At 35.2% G+C, this 25,944-nt stretch overlaps 1 protein-coding gene and 1 non-coding gene across 2 annotated transcripts in view; both read left to right on the top strand.

Annotated features, from left to right (window-relative positions):
• The first annotated feature begins 646 nt into the window (after positions 1-646).
• LOC115217240 (zinc finger FYVE domain-containing protein 1) overlaps positions 647-25,944 on the top strand; it is a 30,611-nt gene continuing 5,313 nt past the window's right edge. The window contains exons 1-9 of the mRNA XM_029786882.2: positions 647-1,603; positions 14,403-14,907; positions 19,112-19,320; positions 20,305-20,402; positions 20,575-20,689; positions 21,925-22,025; positions 22,610-22,724; positions 24,636-24,806; positions 25,742-25,916. Of these exons, the coding sequence (XP_029642742.1) occupies positions 746-1,603; positions 14,403-14,907; positions 19,112-19,320; positions 20,305-20,402; positions 20,575-20,689; positions 21,925-22,025; positions 22,610-22,724; positions 24,636-24,806; positions 25,742-25,916 (2,347 nt within the window). The 5' untranslated portion in view covers positions 647-745. The remainder of the gene's footprint in view (positions 1,604-14,402; positions 14,908-19,111; positions 19,321-20,304; positions 20,403-20,574; positions 20,690-21,924; positions 22,026-22,609; positions 22,725-24,635; positions 24,807-25,741; positions 25,917-25,944) is intronic.
• Positions 19,840-19,953, top strand: LOC115217729. The gene has a single exon (XR_003882190.1). It is a non-coding gene; the product is annotated as a U6atac minor spliceosomal RNA (small nuclear RNA).

Genomic DNA, 25,944 nt, shown 5'->3' with positions numbered 1-25,944 from the left:
AATCAAATAAAATCACATAGGGACATTCACGATATATCAATTATAATGTCATAATGGTTTTGTCTTTGGGGAAAATTAAATATATTCTTTAAAAGGAAAAGAAATAATAATGAATTACGTCAAGCTCTCAAGGAGGCCTGTACGTGGTCGATAGAAGTGCTAAAAATAGCAGACAAATCTCTTGCATCTTAGCTCCTCTAAAGGATATGTGGTTGTAGATACATTATTTGCAGGGAAAAAAAGACAGGATGATCACGATTGGAATGATGCATTCGATAAAATGTTTTGATTAAGGTTAACCAGGGAAGAAATAACATAAAAGCCAGTAATTTTTACGATAGTCAGTCCTCTATTCAAGTTTTCCATTTTCATATCTACATACTTCATAATCTATTTTTAATTCTAGCAACCCGTCAGCTAGACTTTATTTTCATAACAATAACATTGATAAAAAGGTGTTTTATTCCAGGTCATCAGCTGCTGACATCAAGTCTGTTGAATTTATAGAAATTGTAAGGCTGTAGCTGGTACAATAAATACGTAGGTGATTTGGAGGGAATATAATAAAAACTGAAGTTTATTGATATTAAAGAAACTTCGAGAAAAAAGATGCGGTGGTTGGTGCTCGAATACGAAACTAACTTGAAGTGATACCGAGGCTATATAACAGCAGCAGTGAAACATAAATAATAATTTGCTCCAAAATGGATGCTAATAGTGGTGAGAAGTATCTTTATTTTAGTAAATGATGATCCCAAGGTCATCATCATCGACGACAGCTTCCTCAAAGGTGAGATCGTCTCGAGAATTCTGTCAGGAACGGCTTTGCTGTCCCCAGGACCGGACGGAAGCTGATTTCAGATGTGATAAATGTGGTACACTTCAATGTAAGGACTGTGAAAAAACCATACATCACAATTCTAAGTTTGTATGTCATGAAAGACAGCCATTGGCACCACCACCGTCGTCAAAGCTTTGCGCTAGTTCATTTTGTGACAACAAGAACTATGCTGATGTCCGCTGTGAAGATTGTCAATTAAATTTGTGCTACCAGTGCAATGAAGCCTTACATCGCTCTAATAGCAGACGGTGCTCCCATAGGCGACTTCGCTTCCGTGACTACGAGAAAAAAGCTCAGCAACCAACCCTAGTTTCATTAGTGCACCCAACTCCTAATACAAGTTCACTTCCTCAATGTTCAGATCAAAGCCAGCCAGCCACTCTGCTACTTCAAACAACGAGCAATAATAACAATAGCACCATTTCTAACACGGCAAGTGCAGCCACAGTGTTTACTTGTAATCCAATTATTAAACCTTTATCTCCTATCGGTGACAATGATGATTCCCTAACTTATGTGACTCTGCCACAAGAGCTTGCACAAACTCTGCCCGAAACAGAAATGTCCTTCTCTAGTGCCCATTCTGATTCTAGTATACAAAGTATTCCTGATGTGTGTATCAACGAAAAAGATATGGCGACAACCTCGAAGGAAGTTGACAAAAAACTACCCCAAACGGGCTCCACTGCTCAAAACAAAAACAAAGTGTCTTACGATGAATGTGTTTGCTTCAAACTTGTTGACGAAGAAGAAAAACTGCTCGTAAGTTCGTTGTCAATATTATTAATACCACTGTCAGCATTATTAATTAATTAATTTATCAACTAATCAATTCATTTATTATTATTATTATTTGAGTTAAAATTTGTCCGAAATTTACTTTGCTTTTCATCCCTCCGAGGTCGAAAAAAATCTAAGTGCCAGTTGAAGACTGAAGTCGATGGTTTAACTAATCCCCACCCTTGAAAATAGCTGATCTTGTTCCTAAATAAGAAATCATTATTATTATTATTATTATTATTATTACGTTCTCAGTTCAAATTTGGGCTAGTATCAACATTATTTTCCAGGGTTTATAAATAAATACTCATCGAATACCGAGGTTAATTTAGTGTCATTTTCCTTCTCCAAAATTTCTGGGTAGAGAATCTCAGGCAAAATATATTTTGTTAGGTTTCCAGTTCAATTCCCATGGGGGTTTGGGCAAATAGTCTAGAACTGGGGCTGAGTTACTTCTCCAAAATACGTGGCCTTGTGCCATTTTTCGCTATTATTTAGTCATTAATTTCAATAAAAGTTGCTGACACTAATTTTTGTTTGGGAAACGATAAAATTAATGAAGTCAGCGGGGTCCTGTATTACTGGTACTAATTGACTATGGTGAGGCTATGAAAGAAAAGCTCGTCCTATTTTTATATTTTATATCATATGTCTGTGTTATTGTCTTCATTAACAACCAATGACTATTACTTTCAGTGTGATTAATCACATACGATCGTTAAAAACAAAATATTGACTATTTTTCACAACACCACATTGCTTTCTTTGAATATTTGTTTTATTTACTCATCGATTTACTGATATTTATTTGTGTTTATCTGATATATTCTATAACAGCTCCTCTTCCTGTCGCCTTTCCTTACTCTATATCTACATAGTAAACAAAGCTTCCAATTATAAATTGACTTTTCGATTAGTTACTTTGATGTTTTTCTCCCTCAGTGTGTAATATTTTAACATTTAACTAGTGATATTTCTGTATTAGGGCTCCCTTATCGAGCGCTTATGTTTTCTTAAAATATTTATTTTACTTTACCCTACTGCACTCTTTCAACCGTCTCGAAATATCTAAAATTATTTTTATACAGTTTATTCTCTGGTGACCCAAATAAGATTTTTTTCACTCATAATTGTTCCAATTTAACAAGTGTTTATTTACAGAATTAATTTATGTCTCTCCTTTTTGCCTGTCTATCGACATCGTTGGTATTTGTCTCCACATTTCTATGAGGGAGAGGCTTTTCTGCTAAAACCCCTGATTTCCTAGAAGTTGAGCCACAATTCAAAGCCATATTCCCATTCAAATGGTAAATATTATAAACAAACATAGGCGATCTCCCATACATAAATATCAACAACCCGAGTAAAATTCTTCTCTCCTGTCTTTTTGTACTTATATTTTCTTTTGTTTTCCTTCTCTTTTTCCGATTACCGTGTTTTTGTTTTCCCGTCTTTTTCGTTTCTTTTTTCTCTCGGTACTTTATTGTCTTGTTTAATTGCTTTCTCTCTTTCCCTTTCTTTTTACTCTGTCCGTATTTCGTTCTTTTTTTTTTGTATATTTCTTGCTTTGTTTATACTTTTCATTCACTGCCTTTATTATTTTTTTTTGTTTTTTTTTTCACTTTCTTCGATTCTTCCTTCCTTCATTCATTCCTTCTCTCCAATGCCCCTCTCCCTCCCTTCATTCCCCTTCCGTCATTCTTTCTGTCTTTCCTTCCTGTCTTTATTCCCTCTCCCCTACTTTTTTCTCTTCCTGCCTCTGTCCCTCTTCGTTTCCCCTCCGTTTCCTCTTTTCAACCCATCCATCCCCCTTCACAACCTCTTTTTTTTTCTTAGCTTCAAAGTTTATCCAGAGACATCATCTTGCTGTGTGTGTGTGTGCAAATGAATGGTAAATTGAAAACCTTAAAAAATTCAAATTCCTATTGACAGTGGATCATTGGAGAAAAACCTGTCAACCAACTCCTAAACCAGTGACTCCAGCCAGGGAGAATTTTGGGAAATACTCGTAAACTGTCACTGATATGAGCCATGGAGGCACATGGTCTAGTGGTTAGAACAGCAGACTGACGGTTGAGGGATCGCTGGTTCGAATCTCAGACCTGGCGATGTATGTGTTTATGAGCGAAACACAGAAGGTAATGGCGAACTTCTGCTGACTCTTTTGCCACAACTTTCTCTCACTCTTTCCTCCTGCATCTTGCAGCTCACCTGCGTCCCATCCAGGTGGGTAACCTATACGCCAAGGAAACCGGGAAACCAGCCCTTATGAGCCAGGCATGGCTCGAGAAGGAACAAACAACAACTGATAGAGCCACCAACCTCTGCTGTATCAAAAATGCTGAACGTTCAAAAATCAGGATCATACAACAGTTTAGCTGAGATCTACGTTATGATAGCATGGAACCAAGAGAAATCAATGTTGAAATGACTAACATTGTCACTACATAAACAAAGGAGAAAAATCTGTTTCCTCCAAGTTGATACAAAAATCTTGGCCAAGATCAGGTTTGAAAAACTGCTCTAATATTAGAAAATATTACACGAGAGTCACTGTGTGGTATCTGCTGTAACTGATCCAGTCAAGGCAGCTTTGAGAAAAATGCAAGCAATAACATCCAGTTCTGTTCATTGCATTTGTGGATCTGTAAAAGGCTTTTAAAATTGTTAATAGAGAAATTGTATGAAATGTTCTGTCAGATTGCCTCTGCCAGTTTAACAGCTATGAAGTTGTTAATTGCAGGCGGTAGAAATCAGTTATTCAGTGTAAAAACAGGAGCCAGGTTTGGCTACATGCTGGCTCCTGGACTGTTAAATGCAGGGGTCACCAAAAGGGGTCTGCAGGACCCCTAGGGGTCAGTGAGGAATTATAGGGGGTCAATCATAGCCAAGGGGTTGAATGGGGGTCGGCATGTGAAAGACCAGCTCACCCAGATGAACTGCCTGAAATACTTAGCACCATGCTCATCCCTCACATTGATGTTGTCAATTTCAATAAAAGATATTCCAGCATAATGATGTGCTTTTCACATTTTATATCCGTGGAAACAATTTCATAAAAATTGAAAGTTTAATACTGTATACTGATACACCTAGTTTTAAATGTAAAAAGTGTGTCATCTTCAATAGAATTTCTTAATTTGTCATACATGTATATTTTAGCTAACATTTTAATTGCCAGCATCAGTACCTGCTATGCATTTAAGATACAGTACAGTAGGGTAGCATATTAAGATATTTTAAATGAGGAGGGTGGTCAATGTGGAAGAAGTGGCTAAAGGGGGTCAGTGGTCAAAAAAGTTAGGTGACAATTGGTTTAATGTATTCATTTATGTGACTATGCTGTCATTTCTCAAAATAGAAAGAGGATGGGAAGACGTTATTAACTTCTGATTCAACAGAAACTTTAAACAGCAGAAAGCTGCAGATCACTAAGCTCAGCTCTGAACAGATTATTGAGCTATGGTATGCTGTGCTTTTAGAGCTCTAGTAGCCATAACTTGTGAAAGAGTGTCAGTGACATGCTGTACCATCCTCCAGTCCTACTCTCTTTGGTACGACAGCATTAAAACAGTCTCCCGCTGTACATATCTTGGCATCATCATTTTGAATGACTATTCATTGGTTCATTCAAATGTACAGTGAGGAATATTGGGTGATGAGATTCAGTACCACCTTTAACTGGTCATTGCACCTTTTGAAAGGATTGACAGAAACAATTATCTTAGCCACCATACCAAAATCTCCATCTACTGGACAACCTGTATATTTCCAATTTTTCTTATATGTGTGCAAGACCTGGAACACACACAACCAACACATTATTAAGGCAGCCTTATTTATCCAGTGTTTCCAGATTCTTTCAATGTCAGCTGGCAAGATAGGATTACATACACAGAAATACTTCTTCAAACTAACACTGGCAATATTGATTCCACACTAAACAGGTATTGATGAGCTGGACACGTAGTTTGCATGTCTGACTCATGCTTCATCCATAGTGATTCAGAAAGCTGATGTCTTAGGATTTCCAGGTTGTCTTAAGCACATCCAGATGATTTGAAACTTCATTCAACATTCTAAGAAAGGTTAAAAGAAAAGAGCCTTTCATGTTATCTGGTTTGACCTGCAACATGCATATGGAATAATGTTCCATGAACTAATGAAAAAGAATTGGCCTTTTTGCTTCTCACAGGTGGGTGAGAAGCACTGGTGCCACATAAAAGGCATCTGGTACACTCTGTAAAGTGACAGGCATTAGGAAGGGCATCCAGCTGTAGAAACCACGCCAAAACAAGCAGTAGAGCCTGGTGCAGTTCCCAACTTTGCCAGCTCCTGTCAAACTGTCCAACCCATGCCAGCATGGGAAACAGACATTAAATGATTATAATGTTACATCTTAATTCAGTATTCATAGGAATTCATGACCAACTGGTAGACACTAAAAATAAGCATCATGATGGAGCATGCTATTTCTCAAGTCCTCTTTGTGACGGTCTTGGAATTCCTATTGAGATGTACTGGAAACTGTTCAGAAGGAATGAAGACCAGAGTACTCCTAGTATGAGGGGTGGTAAACAAGGGCAAAACTGAAATCTTTGTTAAACCAGCTGGATTAGCTATTCCAGCGACACCAAAACCCCACAAAGCTGCAATTTGCATGTAATGCAGGATCAGATAAAAACTTTCTGCATTAAAATTAAAGGGAAGCTGGTTGCAACAGTCCAGAAGCAAGCAATTTAGAGCTTTTGACGTATTTATGCAATACCCTTAAGTGATGTCAAGAGGAGTGTTGAGATTGAAACCAAGTTGAGACAAGGACTAACTGGCACTGCAAACGTCTGTGGTTTGACAGAGATGTTAAGTTACAGTAGCATTTACTGAGGCTGTTATGACCATTCCAAGTGCATCCATTATTGTTTTAACCCTTTAGCATTCAGATTATTTTGTCAAATGCAATGCTTCTTTATTCAAGTTGTCTTGAATTAATCATACATTATCTTGAAGCTTAAAGATTTTGATAATGTGATTGTTCATTTTTAAAATAATTTTATAAGATGTGAGAGGCTGGATCTAGCTGCTTTGAACATTAAACAGGTAGAATATTTTGGTCACTTAAGGCCAGTTTAAATGCTAAAGGGTTGAAGAGAATGGTAGTGTGTGGTAGCAAGTTTCTGTTAGTGTGGCTTAGTTTTCTGCCTTGTTTTAGAGGAACTGAGCCATATAGTGCTACTGCAAAAATCCAACTGCTTTTAACATTACTGATGAAGTTTCAAGTATTAAGAACTTGCTACTGCAGGATACTATGGAATTTTGGGAATTCCATTGTTTACATGGAACACTACTTGTAAACAGGACTGAAATGAAATGCAAGAAAACGGACTGCACTGTGAGGAAAAAGAAATCTACCACCCTAACCACCCACTGCATATTAAAGGCAGGTGAGATACTGAGGCCAAAGAAATTTGCCATATTGAAGAGGAAGAACATCCAAATAACATAGTAGAGTTAGGAAACCAATGTATTGGGGCAGTATGGAAGACAGCTGAATAAAAAAAACATTATTATGGAACATGCTGTAATAAATGGAAGCAGCATGGTAACAATTCCTCCTGAAAGTATTGAATGAGATTTCAACCTTAGTCAGTCTTGGATAGTGGGGGATGAGTTGCCATAAGTGTGGAGAAGTCGTTGTTGTGCTGCACCAGTAATACTGCACTGTCATTGCAATGAGAATCAATACCAAATTGCACCTTCTTGTTTTCTAGAAGGAGGATTAGAGAGGGCAATGCAGGTACATAAACATAGGAAAGTCAGGCCCCAAAATTTTACACAGTGTTAATGATTGAAGGTATGGGTGAATTTCATGAAAGCATTCATATTTTCAGTGTGCATAGTAATCTCTCTGAAGCCCCTGGTATTTCTGCAACAGTGTTGACACAGGGTTCAATGCCAAGATGGTGAACAATATTACAGACAAGCTCTCACTCTGGAATATTCCCATTGATTACCCACATCTATTTACCTACATTCCAGTATCTCCATAATCTTTTCACACTCATCTTTTGTCATGCCAATGGTGATGGGACCTCCCCTTAGAACTAATTAAATAGCAAAGTGAGCAGAGAGGCTTTGTTATTGTCTGGAAAGTTTGATTAAAAACAACTTATACTTGTCATGGAGGCTATCTAACATTTACATGATTCCATGATCAGTTGTGTTTGCACAGTGTTAAGTAGGGCACATGTACAATTTCTAGCATTCAAGATAGGCCCCTACCAGGCAGTGGTTCTTGTGGCTTTTGATCTTGACTGATTGGATGTGCTAACATGTACATGTTTTGTCTTGGTGTAAATGGTGGGATACAGCAAATATTCTGCTCAATACCACAGACTTGCTTGTCATTTGCTTGACCTTAACCAGTTGAGCATGTCCCTTAGTGGCTGACAATATGTGCCATTTTGATCATGAGCAGGAGTAGTGGGGGAGCATCATAGCCATGTGTTGAGAGGAATTCTTTGGGATTTGAATGATCCACCATTGGAAACATGGGTGTTTCATTCATCCTAAAACAACCCTTATTAAGGAACCTTTTGAGTGGGATGGGCTATTCAACCTGAAGAAAATTCTAACTGGTTTCCACCTGCTAGGTCATGTGCTGTTTATCTCAATATGAGGTTACCATGTTACACAAATATGGTTGTGATGTATGTGCTTGTACCCTTATCAGATGAGTACCGTAAATCCTCGAGTATAGTCTGCCCTTGAGTATAACATGCAGGAGATTTTTAGGGAGCTGTACCCCTGAAAAACCTAAACCTTGTGTATAATACGCACCCCTTCTCTAACTTGAGTCTATATAACGTCCTTGGTTTGTAAAATACAGTAATGTCCTTTATTATTATTGTATATATAACTTAATGCAAACGTGCAGCTTTTTTGTGCATTTTGTTTACAGAAAATAAAGAAATAACAGTAATAACAGTAAAAATGTTTAATAAATGTTGCTTATTGCAAGTTATGGATGATTCTTTTATGACTTCATTGCTTTCAAGCTTAGCTTAAGGTATTTTCACGCCCGACATCACAAAATGCATCTGAATAAACATTGCCAGACAACAAATAGAGACTCGGACATTGCTTAAAAAATAATTTTCATTTTTAACCTCATATATAGTACACACTAGGGATTTTGACCTTTAAATTTTGGGGGAAAAAATGCGGATTATACACAAGGATTTACAGTAGTCACAATGGGTATATTGGGCTTCATATATTTGTATCCCAGTGTCACTTTGACGTGCTGCTTTCTCACTCAATAATAGAATTAATAATCATAATGGTTTCAAATTTTTGCACAAGACCAGCAACTTTTGGGGGAGGTGGTAAGTTGATTACATCGACCACAGTGCTTGACTGGCATTTATTTTATCAATCCCAAAACGATGAATGGCAAAGCTAACCTTGGTGGAATTTTAACTCACAGTGTGAAGACGGATGAAATGCTGTTAAGCATTTTGCCCAGTGTGCTAATGATTCTGCTCACCACCTTAATAAAAGTAGCAGTAATATCTTTGTCATGTATGTTTACATAATAAAAGAGAGTGTCAGTTTTCACCATGGTATAGAGGTAAAGTGTTATTGCCTCTTCATTCAAGATTATTTTTATGAACAAGAGTATGTTAATATTAATTTTCAGCAGAGAGTGAGAGAGAGTTTTAAACATAGACGACTTGTAAATAATTTATATAAAAATAGTGAATGGCTATTCTGCTCTATTTCTGTTCAGTAATTTTTGATAAATGAAATTAGATTTTATGATTTGTATTCAAAACAGTTTATGACGTAGCATCATTTTTTAAATAGCTGCTCAATTTGGGGAAAGCAAGAAAAGACAAGAGCTTCAACAAAAACAGCATATGAGTACATGCGAGTAAGAGTCTGTCATTAGGTTCTACATACATTCTACTGATATAATATTTAGACACATTGTCAACATAATTCTCAAAAGCATAATGGCCAAAATAAGAATGAGACTTTAAAAGCTGAAGGAACTGTTACTTCTGGTAACTAAGGGGATTCTCTCATGAAGTGAAGGCTAAATTATATGATATCTGTACACAAAAGTTTAATGCTGCTTAATAATGAGACATAGTCATTGAATACAAAAGCTGTGTGAATTCTGGAAAGAAATGAGGCTAGCATGGCCTGCTGGATATGTAATTTTGGTGTACATGAATGATAGAGCAAAAATGGCTATAAGAGGCAACTAACTATTATTAACACTCTATAAAATTTAGGTGGGGCCTACAATGGAGCATTTCTCTCATATCTGGGACAATGTTGCTACTACTGCTCACATAGATAGCCTTGACTTGCATCTTGAAAAGGGCCACCTAACTGATTAGTAATAAAGTCACTCACAAATGCACTCCAACCTCAGGCCTGCAGGTACCAAGTTTCCTCTCTTTGCCATTTTTACTGCTAACATAATGGTCTCTGCTCCTGTGTCCATGTCACCTGTGTTCTACTTGTCTCTCCTCCTTCCATCACCCTTGTGATGCCCTTCCTTCCCCCAGGTTCCACACTAATCCCTTAGCATGGTCTGGTCCTTCCTTCCCAGGGTGTCGGTTCTCTGGAATTTCCTCTCTGCTTGTCATATTTTTCCTGCAGCTGTTGACTTCCAATGGTTCAAGTGAAACAGTAATGGCATCAATTTCACTGGTCTGGGAGACTCTGGGAGTTGCGCCTTCCTCCAGAACCAGCAAATAAAAAAAATCCTAGTTTGGGTGTCTTTTGCGTGTGGGACAGTTAAATAAAAGAAGTACTGCCAAGTAATTTAAATGGAAGAAACCTCGAGAAGAAGATCAAAGACGACATGAGAAGAAGTGAAAAAAGCTCATCTCTGGTGATTGAGTCCCTCAAAAGTAATGACAAAACCCTCACAAGTGGCATAAATGTGTGTTGAGAAAACCCAACCAACCAACTCAATTTTTGAATAATAACAGACATAAGGATTATAGTAATGCTATATAACAATAAAATTTAGTATTGTTTACATTAATTAAATTAAAATATTAGTACAGATTTAAGTATATGATTTAAGTATATGTCTACGTCAGTGTGTCTCACATTTTTAACTAATACTCTTTACTCTTTTACTTGTTTCAGTCATTTGACTGCAGCCATGCTGGAGCACCGCCTTTTAGTCGAGCAAATCGACCCCAGGTCTTATTCTTTGTAAGCCTAGTACTTATTCTATCGGTCTCTTTTGCCGAACCGTTAAGTAACGGGGACGGTTGTCAAGCGATGTTGGGGGGAAAAACACAGACACACAAGCACACACACACACACATATATATACACGACAGGCTTCTTTCAGTTTCCGTCTACCAAATCCACTCACAAGGCTTTGGTCGGCCCGAGGCTATAGTAGAAGACACTTTCCCAAGGTGCCATGCAGTGGGACTGAACCTGGAACAGTGTGGCTGGTAAGCAGGCTACTTACCACACAGCCACTCCTGTGCCTTTTCTTCTATGAACACTTTTTAAATGCTGCTCATTGTTATGATTCAGTGCCCCCTCCCCTTCCTCTCATTTTTAGTGTACTTTCACATAATATCAGACCAGAGTAATTTAGTTCTGGGCACTACAAGTTTGGCATGGGTGACTCATTTCCACATCACCCCCACCCCTAGTATAAGTGAGTATCTGATGCACCACCACCACTTGACTTTTAATTATGTCCCCTATCAATCATTACCTTGTAGATCTGGTCAAGTTCTGATACATAGATTCCAGGTGCAAGTTATCTTTATTGTCTGTTTTAATGTATTTTCTATATTCTCAACACATACACACTCACACACGAGAATGTTTTTTTTTTGTTGCATGTATGGAATTACCCACGAATATTGACAATGTCTTTTAAATAATATTTCAGTTATTTATAGTTCACATGCAAAGGTTGTATATATTCAGTCTTGTTTATTTGCATAGTCTCTCAACAAAGTCTCTTTGTTGTCATTGTCATTGCTATTCTGATTGTTGCTAATAAGCAGTTTTTTTATTAGGTTGATATTTAATTAGGAGACAAAGACTAACCTCCTAGATGTATCTATTGCCCCTTTGTCCCCAATACCCTTATAAAATATTCAGATCTTTTTGGTTTGAACGGCAGTTTTTAACATAATTTCTAGGTAACTAAAAAAAATTTAAGCTTCATATACTGGTAGAATGTGTTTATAAAACATCTTTTTCTCTTGGTTTTATTGAGAAAATTCTATAGTTTGTAAGATATTTGTTGTTTTCTTCTTCAATTTCTGCAATTTCAACCAATCAATAACGTCCATTAGGTAAAAAAACATTCTGTGCCGTATGAATATGTCCCTCGTTTAAGAAACAGATTGGGTTTATTTACATTTGTGAAGAAAAAAAGATACCCTTCCCCACCCCTAACCCTAAAACAGATTGAAATGCAATAGATCAATACTAGGGTCATAATTATAGGTGATAATTTCATATGACACCGCTAGAAAAAACTGCAGTTCAAACCGAAAAGATCCAAATATTCCACTAAAGAGTCTACTTTGAGAAGAAATTGTCTATGCTATAAATAATTTGCTTCACAATAGTTGCACTTCTGGAACACAGGTGATTTTAAAAACATTAAGTAACACTAAATAAAGGTATGATGCAACCAGACAGCAGTCTAGTCAGAAGTATTTATTTCACCTTATCAACGTGTTACTTAACAGTTAAGGATTATCTATTGAGTTCGCATTCTAGATGTTCCAACTTAGAAAGGTGTTGTTGAATATATAGCCCTTTCCCTAACCTTTCCATGTGCTTAATTCTTCAAAAATGCACTGTGTATTTATTTTGATGGGAGTGATTTAGTAAAATAGCTGTTTCATTATTAAGCTGGTGTTTCAAAGTATAAAAGTTTCTTACATAAAATGGCTTTGAAAGTTGTTAGTTTAAGTCAGAAGACTTGAAAATTAGATTTATATGGTAAGAGTAAATTGGTATAAAAAAAAGTTAAGGTACTTTTGACATTTAAAAAACAATAAAAAATGGTGCAGGTGTGGCTGTGTAGTAAGAAGCTTGCTTACCAACCACATAGTTCCGGGTTCATTCCCACTGCGTGGCACCTTGGACAGGTGTCTTCTACTATATTCTCGGGCCAACCAAAGCCTTGTGAGTGGATTTGGTAGAAGGAAGCTCGAAGAAGCCCGTCGTATATATGTATATATATATATATATGTGTGTGTGTATGTTTGTGTGTCTGTGTTTGTCTCCCCAACTTCGCTTGACAACCGATGGTAGTGTGTTTACGTCCCCGTAACTTAGCGGTTCGGCAAAAGAAATCAATAGAACAAGTACTAGGCTTCTAAAGAATAAGTCCTGAGGTCGATTTTCTTTACTAAAGGCAGTGCTCCAGCATGTCCACAGTCACATGACTGAAACAAATAAAAGACAAAGAGAGAAAACAAGTAGCCTATGACTTTATGGAAGATTTTGGAAAAATCTGTCAAGAGGATCATATTTATTCATTTTAAACCATTTCAAATTATTTTCTTTTAATATTTCAAAGTCTTTAGGAAGCAAGCTGGCAGAATTTTTTGCGTTCTAGGCAAAATGCTTAACAGCATTTCATCTATTTTTACATTCTGTGTTTGAATGCTGAAGAGGTTAATTTTGCCTTTCATCCTTTTGGGATTGATAAAGTAAGTATTGGTTGAACATTGAAGTTGATGCAATCAACTCTGAAACTGCTAGTTTTGTACCAAAATTTGCGGCTAATATTTAAACATCTTTGGGCATCAAGCTGACAGAATCATGACTATGCTGGGCAAAGTACTTTGCAGAATTTTGTCCATAAAGGCGGCGTGCTGGCAGAATCATTAGCACGCTGGACAAAATGCTTACCGGTATTTTGTCTGCCGTTACGTTCTGAGTTCAAATTCTGCCGAGGTTGACTTTGCCGTTTATCCTTTCAGGGTCGATAAATTAAGTACCAGTTACACACTGGAGTTGATGTAATCGACTTAATCCCTTTGTCTATCCTTGTTTAGCCCCTTGTGGGCAATAAAGAAATAAGAATTTTGTCCATCTTTATGTTCTGAGTTCAAATTCTAATGAGATTGACTTTGCTTTTCATCCTTTTGGGGTCAATAAAATAAGTATCAGTTGAGCACTGGGGTCAATGTAATTGACTTACCCTCTGCCCCCAAATTGTTGGCCTTATATCAAAATTTGAAATCAATATTTCAAAGCTTCCCTGTATAATTCAAATGCCTCCCAGCTTTTGCAAATCTTAGTCCCTATTTAAATTACAGGTAAACTGGCTTAGTATTTAGTCTTTAATTTTTACTAGGTGTTCATCTCACATTCATATATCCTATTTGGTGTTATGGAACTTTAATATGACCATACTCCATCTGTGTATTTTAAAAGTAAGTGGTTTCATCAGCTTTCAGAATTATATATCTATCAGGAGTTTTAGTAATGTAACAATAGATTGGCTTCTGGTGAACCAAAAATTGCCATTTGGAAAAGACATACCTGTCACAAAATCTCATCATCTGTTCTTTGAAAACACAAGGCAGGGGTCTTAGTCCAAAGAACCCAGTATTCATTATAGAATCATAATTTAGGATTTTTTCTTTTTTGTCATTAAAAATAACATAGAATTAGCTTTTTATTTTCATCATCCTTATTTTTATTACATATTTTTAATGTATTATATATATTTTTATTTACCATTTATCTTTTTCAGATTGAAAGTGAGGAAGATCTACTTAAGAGACTTGGATGTAACGTAAACTGTCTTGTGAAAGTTATTTCTATATTTGGCAACACTGGTGATGGCAAATCTCATACACTCAACCACACTTTTTTCCATGGTAAAGAGGTGTTTCCAACTTCAACATCTCAGGACTCCTGCACCATAGGAGTTTGGGCAGCTTATGATCCAATAAACAAAGCAGTAATCATAGACACTGAAGGTATGTTGGGTGTGACAAAAAACCAAAACCAAAGAACACGCCTTCTACTCAAAGTCCTTGCTGTCTCTGACATTGTTATCTACAGAACACGTGCTGAGCGCCTGCACAATGATCTCTTTTACTTTCTCGGTGATGCTTCTAATGCGTATGGGAAACATTTTGCAGAAGAGCTGAAAGCAGCGAATAAACGGTGCAATTTGAACCTCTCCCTCTCTACTATGGGACCAAGTGTAATCATCTTTCATGAAACCATGCATACCAAAGTTTTACGGACAGGTAAACATAGTCTTTTCTACATTTGACTGGATTCTTAAAATAAAAATAATAATGATAAAAATAAACCTTTCTATTACAGACATAAGGCCTAAAAGGGGAGTAGTCAAGTACATTGATCCCAGTTTTTCATTGGTACTTAATTTATCGACCCTGAAAGGATGAAATGCTTTGAAAGCTACACTAATGCCAGAACAGGATGACACTGCATAGTGCCAAAGATCCCAGCAACACCATCGCACATCAGGACCAGCTACTGCAACAGCCTGGGTTTCAGGGGTCCACAGCTTTTTAATATTCTCCCAAAGAGCCTGAGGAACTTGCACAAAGCCGATGTAGGCATTTTTAAATCAAAGCTGGACCTCTTTCCGTAGAGAGTCCCAGATGAACCTACCTCACGGCAAGAGGTGCAAGTGAGGGTAGCTACATCAAACTCCATTCTTCACCAAGTGCCACATATTGGAGGAGTCTCTAAGTAATAACAGTGTAGCAAAGTGGTGGTGCATCACCATGGCCGCAGCTATGAGCTGAAACTACAGCGAAAAAAAATGTGTGTATATATATATATATATATATATATATATATATATATAAATATGTATGTATGTATGTATGTATGTATGTATGTATATGTATGTATGTATATATATATGTGTATATGTATGTATGTATATATATATATGTGTATATGTATTTATGTATGTATATATATATATGTGTATATGTATTTATGTATGTATATACATATGTATATGTATGTATATATATATATATATATATATATATATATGTAGGCGCGGGCATGACTGTGTGGTTAGGGAGCTTGCTTCCTAGCTACATGGTTTCGGGTTCAGTCCCACTGCGTGGCACTTTGGGTAGGTGTCTTCCGCTATAGCCCCGAGTCGACCGAAGCTTTGTGAGTGAATTCGGTAGGTGGAAGTTACTGCTGTGTGTGTATGTGTGCGTATAGCTGCTCAGTGCATCTCCGAAAGAGAGAGAGGGATATGTATATACATGTGTATATATATATATGTATATACATGTGTATATATATATGTATATACATATGTGTATATATATATGTATATACATATGTGTATATATATGTATATACATATGTGTATATATATGTATATACATATGTGTATATATATGTATATACATATGTGTATATATATGTATATACATATGTATATATATGTATATACATATGTATATATATGTATATAATTATGTATATATATGTATATACATATGTATATATATGTATATAATTATGTATATATATGTATATACATGTGTATATATATATATATATGTATGTATATACATATATATATATATGTATGTATATACATATGTATATATATTATGTATGTATATACATATGTATATATATATATGTGTATATACATATGTGTATGTGTAAACTTTCAAGATCCAAGGTCATATTTATCATCAGGTTGGCTCTCTACTACCTCTGTCAAATGAATCACCAAAATTGGCTTTGCATTGTTTATAATCCATACCCATTTTTTGGTTGTGAAATAAGCTACACGAAACGTGTTTTTGAATTACATGTATTTACTTTGTATACATATGTAAGTTGAAAACTTTCTTTTAACATTTCACTTAATGTTTATATTCCATGCTGGTATGGGTTGGAGAGTTATTAATGTAGCAAGTCGGTATCTCAGCTACTAGCAGTTGAGACGTGTGTAATCTAGACTGTGTTTTTAAATTTCATTAGTCTCTTTAACATGGGCAATGTCAGGTATTTCTGCTAGTGTGTATGTATGTATGTGTATATATATATACATATATATATATATATATATATATATAATCAAAATAAACAACGGGATATCAAGAGGTGATGCAGTACAACTGTTTCAAGCGGCTCCAAGGTTAAATAGAAAGAATATTAAATTAGCAAGAGGTAGTAATAATAATAATAATGTTAATGTCAACACTAACTTAAACCTCTACTATGTGAATAACAATATTAATGGTGACGTAGAAAATAGAAACAGTGGTACTAATGCTTCTAATATATATAATATAGACTGTAGCTCTGAGATCCATACTAGCACAGGGACTACGGATATGCCCAATGATGCTGGGATGAATGTGGATGATACCACAATTGAAGGATGGAGAAATAATGCCAGATATGAAAATAACACATACAATAGTAGTATTAGGAATTATTATTAATAGTAATATTAACAATAATAATGGTATGAATATCAATAATATTAAAAGTAGTAATTCTTCTAGTTGCAATTTTAGAGTTAAATCCCACTGTCCGTTATTAGGCTGATGTCTAACCCAAAACGTAACCTATAAGTGTACAATTACAACTGTAGCTGGTAACTTTGTATATATAGGATGTTCAATAAATATGAAAAGACATATTAATAACCATTTTTCATCTTTTAGGCTCAAACATAAGGCTAATTTTACGTCCTTATCTAACAAGATTTGGGAACTGAAGGAAAGTGGAATCGAATTTAGCCTTAAATGGGATATTATAAGGAAAGTGCAGTCTTATAGAAATAGTTGATATGGGTGTGAGCTGTGCTCTATGGAAATTTATGAAATTTTAAAGTATAAGGACAAGAGCAACCTGGTTAATGATAGATTAGACCTAAGGATATCATACGTACATAGGGTCACCCGTACATTTAAATATTGAACCTGGATAAGGGAAATTAATTTTAGTGTCGTATATGTGAACTTACCGCCTAGTATTATATATAATATGCTATATATATTTTCTTACTATTCTCTATAATTTCTTATTGTGTTTTCTTATTTTGATATCTTTACCTATTAACCTCTTATCTCTTATAAGTTATTAATGTTCTTAAAGAGAAATATAAACTTTCTAGTTACTTAAGTCTAGAAGAGATAATTATAACATACCTATAATAAAGTACAAATATTTGTGTATATTTGCATGTGTGCACATAGTTAAATATGTGTATGTATCTGTGCACAACTTATTTTTCTGCTTTTTTTTTCTGATTCTTAGCTTACAATTAATATAAAGATAGAATAATTTATCACCCCAGTATCCCATAAGTAAATACCCAGAGCAATCTTTATAGAAACCACCTTATAAGTATATAATTAAGTATAGGTATGAATATTAAACTAATTCTATGTAATCTTCCCTTTCTAATGTTGAAAATTGGTATATATACGCAGTTTATCTATTCTGGTTATAGTATCATTTTTAGTAATCTTAAATTTTATCTTCATACAACATAACAATGTTGTTTATATACAGTCATCCATTGTACTCCATGATAATTTCCTCTGTATTAACATCATAGGTTTTAATAGTGTCTTGCCCCTTTAACTGGTAATTAACATCTTGATTTAGGGTTTTCCCCTACCCAGCCTCCTTTATAGACAGTTACTTATACATTTCCTAAAATCCTGACAATATTTATGACCATACCCAACTATAAACTATCAACTCACTCTGTCTATCCATTCTAAACAGACACTGTCCTCTAGCTTTAGATTTGGTAGTTGATAAAAATAGACTAATAAATTAAAGATGAACCTCAATCCTTTACAAGCTCTGACCCTACCAAACTTCATACAGTTCTTAGAAGTGTAGTATACTCTGAGCTACATTAGTAGCAACATGGACTTTTCCCCTCTTCTTGCTCTATTAGAGAATTAAAGTAAAATTATATTAATGTGTCCAGCTGATTAAAAATGCCATTTATTTATGCAAGTGAGGATAGACCTGCATTTAAATTGATGTAATGATTGCATTGTTCAATTAAATGGAGCCATTTGAAACGGTCGTACTGCATCACCTCTTGTTATCCTGTTGTTTATTTTGATTTTATTCACCTTACTTTGAGTTGTACATACTGCACTGACTTGGTGCTTCAACTTAAGTACCCAATTCAACTGAATCTCAATTATTTCCATATATATATATACACATACATACATACATACACACACACACAATATGTAATGCAAATGTTTCAAATTTTAGGTTTGTGGAACATTTAAAAAAAAATTTCTTTTCATATCTTTCCTTCTTTTCTATTTCACTCTTATGTATAGATTTTGATGCCTACTTTTGCATCTCCTATTTAAATGACTTATTGATATTTTGTTAAGATAATCTTTGATGAAATTGTATTTTCCTATTTCGTAATTCTTATATATCTAGATGGCAATCCAATTGAAATGGCTTTGAGAGAACGATTCAAGAAGTTAGATTGCAGTTTTGAAAGCTTTAGTGATTTGAAATATGTTGGCATTCAAACACAAGTGCCACCTACAGATTTTGGGGTTTTACGCAGAGTTGTTCAGGAACAATTGAATAATCGATCGATCAGGTCACCAAGGAAACCAGAGATTATATTCAAAGTTCTTAAAGTAAGTTGATTTTACACACACACACACACACACACACTCACCCACCCACACACTCACCCACCCACACACACACACTCTCTCTCTCTCTCTCTCTCTCTCTCTTACATAGTCTGGATATAAAATATATATTGAAATATCCTTGCTATTTCTGTTCTTTGCATCCTCTATTTATGCCTTAAGAATGAGGTTAAGAATTATTAATGTAATCACACATTCCAACTTGTGACCACCCTTGGCAGGGTATCTATATTTGCTTACATTTGTTGTTTACTGTCAAGCTCATCAGCATCCTCTTTTAATGTCCATCTTCCATGCTGGCATAGGTTCTCCAAGACAACTACAGAACCATATATATATATATTAAAAAAATATACATGTATGGTGTTTTGTTTACCATGCCATTCTCTCTCTCTAGAGAATTACTTCATTTCATTTCATAGTGAAATCTCATCCCTGTCTTTTTTCATTTTCTAAGTCTGACTTAAATGTCTATTCATTCCATTCTCAGACTTTTTGATACTGTTGCGATAAACAAGAGATGGTTAGTTCTCCCCTTGACAAGGAGAAGAGAAACCATTTGATCTTTCTAATGCATATGGGCATTGCTCTCTACTTCAGGGCAACCCATTTTTACTGGTAGTGCCCCAGCATGGCCACAGCCTTTGGACTGAATTGCATAAAAGAATAAAAAACTTATCTCTAGATTGAGTACAGTAATTCCTCACCATATCATGGTTTATTATTTAAGCTTATGTTGAAATTGTAAAAATAATAAAAAAATATACAGTACAGTACTGTTTCTATTTTGCAGATAGTCGAGGGATTACTGTACTTCTTTAAATTATTTAGAGACTTCTTGAATCTTTTGCAGATTTTTTTTGCTTCAAATGAATACAGAGAATGATGGTTCTTATTTGAGCAAACACTTCATGTATATCTGTCCAGAGTCCTTTCTAAATATTGTATATTTATGTTCTTAAAAAGGTTCTGAATGGTAAATTTAGTGGAGAAATAGAAAAACCAGATGCCCTCACATTCCCAGACCAGTACTTCACTTGTACTTCAAAATGTCTTTCTTGTAGGTAAGAACCTTTTCATGTACATTCTTTTGTCCATTTATTACAACTGGTATCTTTTTTAAGTTGTATTTCATGACATTTCACTTAAGCTGCATTCAGCAGATTTGTCATATGAGAATATCAGAACTTTTTGAGGTGACTTCTTTTAGTACAAGTTTTACTATTCTCTTTTCAGCACCCGATGTATTCGAAGTATGAACCATGAGCTGGATCATTTACCTCATGAGACAGAGAAGGGAAGAAACTGTCAATACCAACATCAATATGAAAACAAGGTTTATTTATGTAAAGTAAGTACAGCGATATAGGAAATTGACAATCTTGTTAGTTGAAGAAATGGGGACAAAAGGGTATATAGAGCTTCAAATTTTTCTACACACACTTTAGCAAATATATGGAAAGACATGCAGAACCTCAAAGAACATCTATTATAAGATTGAGTCTTAATTCAAACACAAATTTATGGATTCTTGCACAAAATGATAAATACTACTTTCTGATATTTCATGTTATACTTTTGAAGATAAAAGTTTTACAGTTATTTTACTCTGTGTGTGTGTGTGTGCCATTTGTTTGTATGCATACTTGCATGTAACTATGTATGTGTTCATTATCATTAATTTATCATCAATACATGCCCACTTTCCTTGCTGGTATGGATTGGATAGTTTCCAACAATTTGAGTTAGTGTTCAGTTGGAGTTACTGCCTTCCTAGACATATTGGAGGGGGGGGGGGCATTTCTTTTTTTGATTTGGTTTCTGTTGTATGTTCATTCATTCATTGACCATCTTTCAGATTGTACTGGGTACATTTTATCTTGAAACTGGTGCTAGAGAGATTGTCATGTCTTCACTAAGATTAGACAGTTGTTAGTAGTTTATTCCTTGGTTTATATGCTTGTGGTGTATGTGTGTGTATATAAAGATATATGAATAGATAGATGTGTGCGAGCAAATGTCATTGAATATATATGTGCATATATATGTGTGTATGTATATATATGTGTGTGTATGTATATATATATATATATGTCAGGCATGTGGAAGAGAGTGTAATTCGGCAGGAGGACTTAAATGATATGCAAAGGTACATGAAGCCCAGTTACAACTACAGCCGGCTATTACCGGTAAAAGTTTTAGCTGCCAATTCTGTACAAGACATTGTAGATCTTTAATTAGGCTAAAAAGTTACATTCGATCACAGCACCAATAATAGTTAAGCTTCATGCAATGGCCATACTCGATAACGAGGGGCAGCCATCATATATATTTCAATATGTGACTGCGTGTGTATCATTGGCGATTTTCTTTCTCCGTCGTCCCTTCTTTGGACTTTTTCTATATTTCTGCTGAAGAGCTCCACTCGAACATGAAATCCCCTTTCTTTTCTTTCCTTTCCTGAGCGTCCAATAACACAGTACTTATTCCACGTCCTCACGTTGTTGTTTTTTCTTGCTTGTTCATGTTTGGATTGACTATATATATATATATATATATATATATTTGTTTTTTATTTATTTTCAGCAATGCTATTTTAAAAGTGGTAAAAATATTGTTGTTGTCCCTAAAACCTCTGCATCATCAGATAATGCTTGGCTTGGTTTTGCTAAGTATGTTTGGTCAGGGTAAGTTTTTTTCTCTAGAAATCAACTTCTTAATTATCTGAATTGTGCATTGTAAAGAAAGTTACCAATGTTTTATGAAGTGGACAGAAGAACCAGAAAAAGAATAAAAATACCTGTGTAATTAAAATGTTTAATCAGCAAATACTAGGTTTTTGGTTCAGACCTGCTGTTTACCATCTTTGTTAAGTCTCTTCTGTTAGAATTTTGGGTTGACCTATGCCTTGTGAGTGAAAATGTTTGATGTTAACTGTGCAGAATACTGGTGGAAGTATATGCATGCATATACATGCATGCATGAATAAATGTGTGTGTATGTGTATTACAACTCCAGCTAAACTTCATTTACAAAACATCAAGCCACATTTAGAAAATTGGCAATTTGTAAATGGCTGAGTTCCATAGACATGTGTTAGCACTTTTTCTGCCATGGGGGATCTGAAAGAAATGAAATCCTGTTTATTGGATTGGAGAGAATAATATACTGATAATTAAGTGTTCTGAATATATATATGTGTTTGCAATAAATTTGTCACTGTGTGTCTGTAACTGCTTTTAAACCTCATCTGCATCTGATTTTGTTTCAGGTATGTGTTGGAATGCCCAAACTGTGGTATTATTTATCGTAGCCATGAATATTGGTATGGCAATCAGGATATTGAACAAGTTGTACAAGTGATGGTCAGTCATATCTGGCCCGGTGTAAGTAGCTTTGTTAATGTAAATGTAATAAAATCTCTCCTCTCGGACCACTGAAGTGCTAGAACTAGCACATATTTTGTCGTATCACAGAAGGACCATTATGCCAATAATAAACATATATATACTGTGCATGTATTTATTATTTGCATAATGACCTTCCGAAGATACAACAAAATATATTTCAATACACAGGTTCACGCCAAGAGTCTTGGAAACCAAGTACATAAATGAAGCTACCAGATAATTCTTCTCACATCACTCCCTATAACACCATTGTATTAATACAAGAAAGACATTGGACTGTGTAGTTTTAGGTAGGCTAACACATAAAAGACAGGATGGCCATGACTGGAATGTATTTGGACATAGATTTACTTACAGCTCTCTTAGGGTTCAACCATTAAGCAAATTTGGTGATGAAAGTAATGGATATCTGGAAAATGTGATGTATGTATATTTTCTATTTATCATCATCATTTAACACCCATTTTCCATGCTGGCATGAGTTGGTCAGTTTGACCAGAGCTGGTAAGACTAGGGGCTGCACTAGGCTCCACTGTCTGTTCTGGCATGGTTTCTATGGCTGGATGCCCATGTTCTGGCATGTTTCTATGGCTAGATGCCCTTCCTAATGCCAACCACTCCACAAAGTGCACAGGGTGCTTCTTATGTGGCACCAGCACCAATATCAATATCAAGGCTTTCGCAAGCAAAGTTCATTGTCTAATGAATGAGGGGTACTCATAAGTGGGCCGGTTACACCCCATGTTCGGATGTGCTTTTAACATTCCACTGGCATGAGTGCCAATCAGGCAGTACTGTCATCAGCCATGTCAGCAATTTTGTTTTTGATATATATATATATATATATATATATCTTTGCATATAATGTGGGAAACTGGCTGAGTTATTAGAGCAGCAGATAGATCCTATTACATTGGACAAATGAAACCCCGAGAACCAGACTCACTTGTGATAAGTAACAAATACGAGCTTCTCCTAATACCAGACAGATTCCATTAAGTGAACATTTAGACTTATGTACAACAAACAAATCATCAAAATTGTTAGTCTTCCCATTTTATCTGTTTTCTTATAAAACCTTATAACTATCAAACTACAAAGAAAATATATTTACTAAAAAGTATAAACCATGACTGAATAAACAATAACAACATACTGAACTGATTTGTAGTAGGTTTCTGGCTAGAATTTGAAACCAGACCAGGGCTTATTGTTTCCATTTGGAAAATCTTTAAAAATGTCCAATCAGTCCTTCTAAATTGAGTAATAATGGTGTCTTCAAAGCAATAACTTTCTTTGGACAAAACATCAAATTGACTGAGTGGCATGAGCAAAAACTTAACCAGTGAAATTCCATGAATACATTTGATGGTGCTATGAGGGAATTAGCAACCGAAATTGTTTAGCCCTGACTGTTAAAACAGAATTAAATTAATTATTTTTGAAATTTAAGCTTTTCTACTTTTCTTAATGTGTGTGTATTCCTAATGTATCCAGATTGTTTACCCCAGGTAGAATACAAATACACAAATATACTGTGATGATAATTCAGTGAGTACCTTGTTTCAATTTTGAAAGCTGAAAAGTGACAGTTTTGAGTTGTTTGGTGAGAAATGTTGGAGAAAGCAAAAAATTGCTTCTCTGTCTCAAGATGATTATTAAAACGCTTCTTTACAAGTGTATAACCAAACCATGATGTATGTAGTTTTTGATGGAATGAAATGTTGAATAATACCTGTAAAATAACACTGACTCCAAGACTCAGAGACCACTGTGGGTTATCCTCAACCATTAATGATAGTCTTAAAATGGGATGGTCTCTACAGATATAATTGTGTTATGATTGTAAAACAATTCTATTGAAAATTAACATTTACCTTTCATTAGGACCAACGCAACATGCAAGGGGCCCACAACGCTGCTCGAAAATTGCTTGATGGACTTCATTATGTTGCTGACACTGTGACTAGTGTTGGTGCTAAACCTACCAAAGTGCTAGCTGACTGGATGACAGACCAAATTGCACCAAGCTATTGGATTCCTAATGCACTTATTGCTGTGAGTTCTCTGCCTTTATTTGTTTTTTTGATTTGTTTTTAAGTAGAATATTTCTAATTAGTTAATATTCTCTCGTCAGAAGTGTCTTCAGCTATAGATTCATGTTGGTGAATATCTTGGCAATTGAATTAAGTAGCTGGAAATTTATGTAGAATCGTGTTTTAATTGTGTGTATGTATGTAGCTTTCTCCAATGTATATTAGTACAAGATACAAATATTAGCCAGAGACCAAAACTTAAAGTGACACTCACTTGTCACTCTTGTCAGAAATATTGTGACCCACTGACTGGGCCGCTTGAAACTACTGTGGCCAAAATTGATCACTAATTGTAGTATATAATAATTGTACGTCATACTGTTTCTTCATGACCAGAAAATTCGTCAGAAGAAATTTCACTGTACAGAAAAAAAAAAAAAAAGCAAAAGTTTTTATAAGAAGCATTAAATAGCCAAGTCTTTATTCAATGTCTGACATAAAAAAATGTGATGAAATCATTTAAAACAAAATTTCTTATGGTAAAATTGTTTACAGCAAAATTTCCTATAACCAGTCATATACAAATTCAATTTATCTACGTTTCCTTATTAATTGGTTACCTTATTCCAATACAAGGAATCAATATTCCATTCTGTATCAAATGCTGCGGAACATGACTTGGCTTCTATTTATGGTTCAAGCTTTTTCCCTCTTTGCTTACACCACTGATGTTTATTAGGGAAGCATGATTGTCACAGCATCTCATTTCTCTTCCTCTAAAAGTAGGTCTTTTAAGGAATTTTAATGCTGATTTAAAATATGCTTAGTTTTCCAAATAACCAACTTTTTTGTGTTGTTTTTACTAAATGCCATGGTGATGATGAATAATTGTCTTTTGACTCTTCAGCTTTTCTATATTGTCTGCTGTGTGCTAATATAAATTGCTTTGTGTTTCAGCACTGTACAAATTGTGAGAAATTATTTGAAGGGAATGAGCAGAAGCATCATTGCCGAGCTTGTGGGAAAGGCTTTTGTGATAGCTGCTCAAGTCACAAGGACCCTGTACCTGAACGAGGCTGGGGAGATACATTAGTGAGAACCTGTGATAAATGTCATCTAGAAAGAAATAATGGTAAATATTCTCTGATAATTTCTATAAA

The sequence above is a fragment of the Octopus sinensis genome, linkage group LG11 (genome assembly GCF_006345805.1).
Source record: "Octopus sinensis linkage group LG11, ASM634580v1, whole genome shotgun sequence".
NCBI classification, from domain to species: Eukaryota; Metazoa; Mollusca; class Cephalopoda; order Octopoda; family Octopodidae; genus Octopus; species Octopus sinensis.
This window is presented reverse-complemented; position numbering and strand designations above follow the sequence as displayed.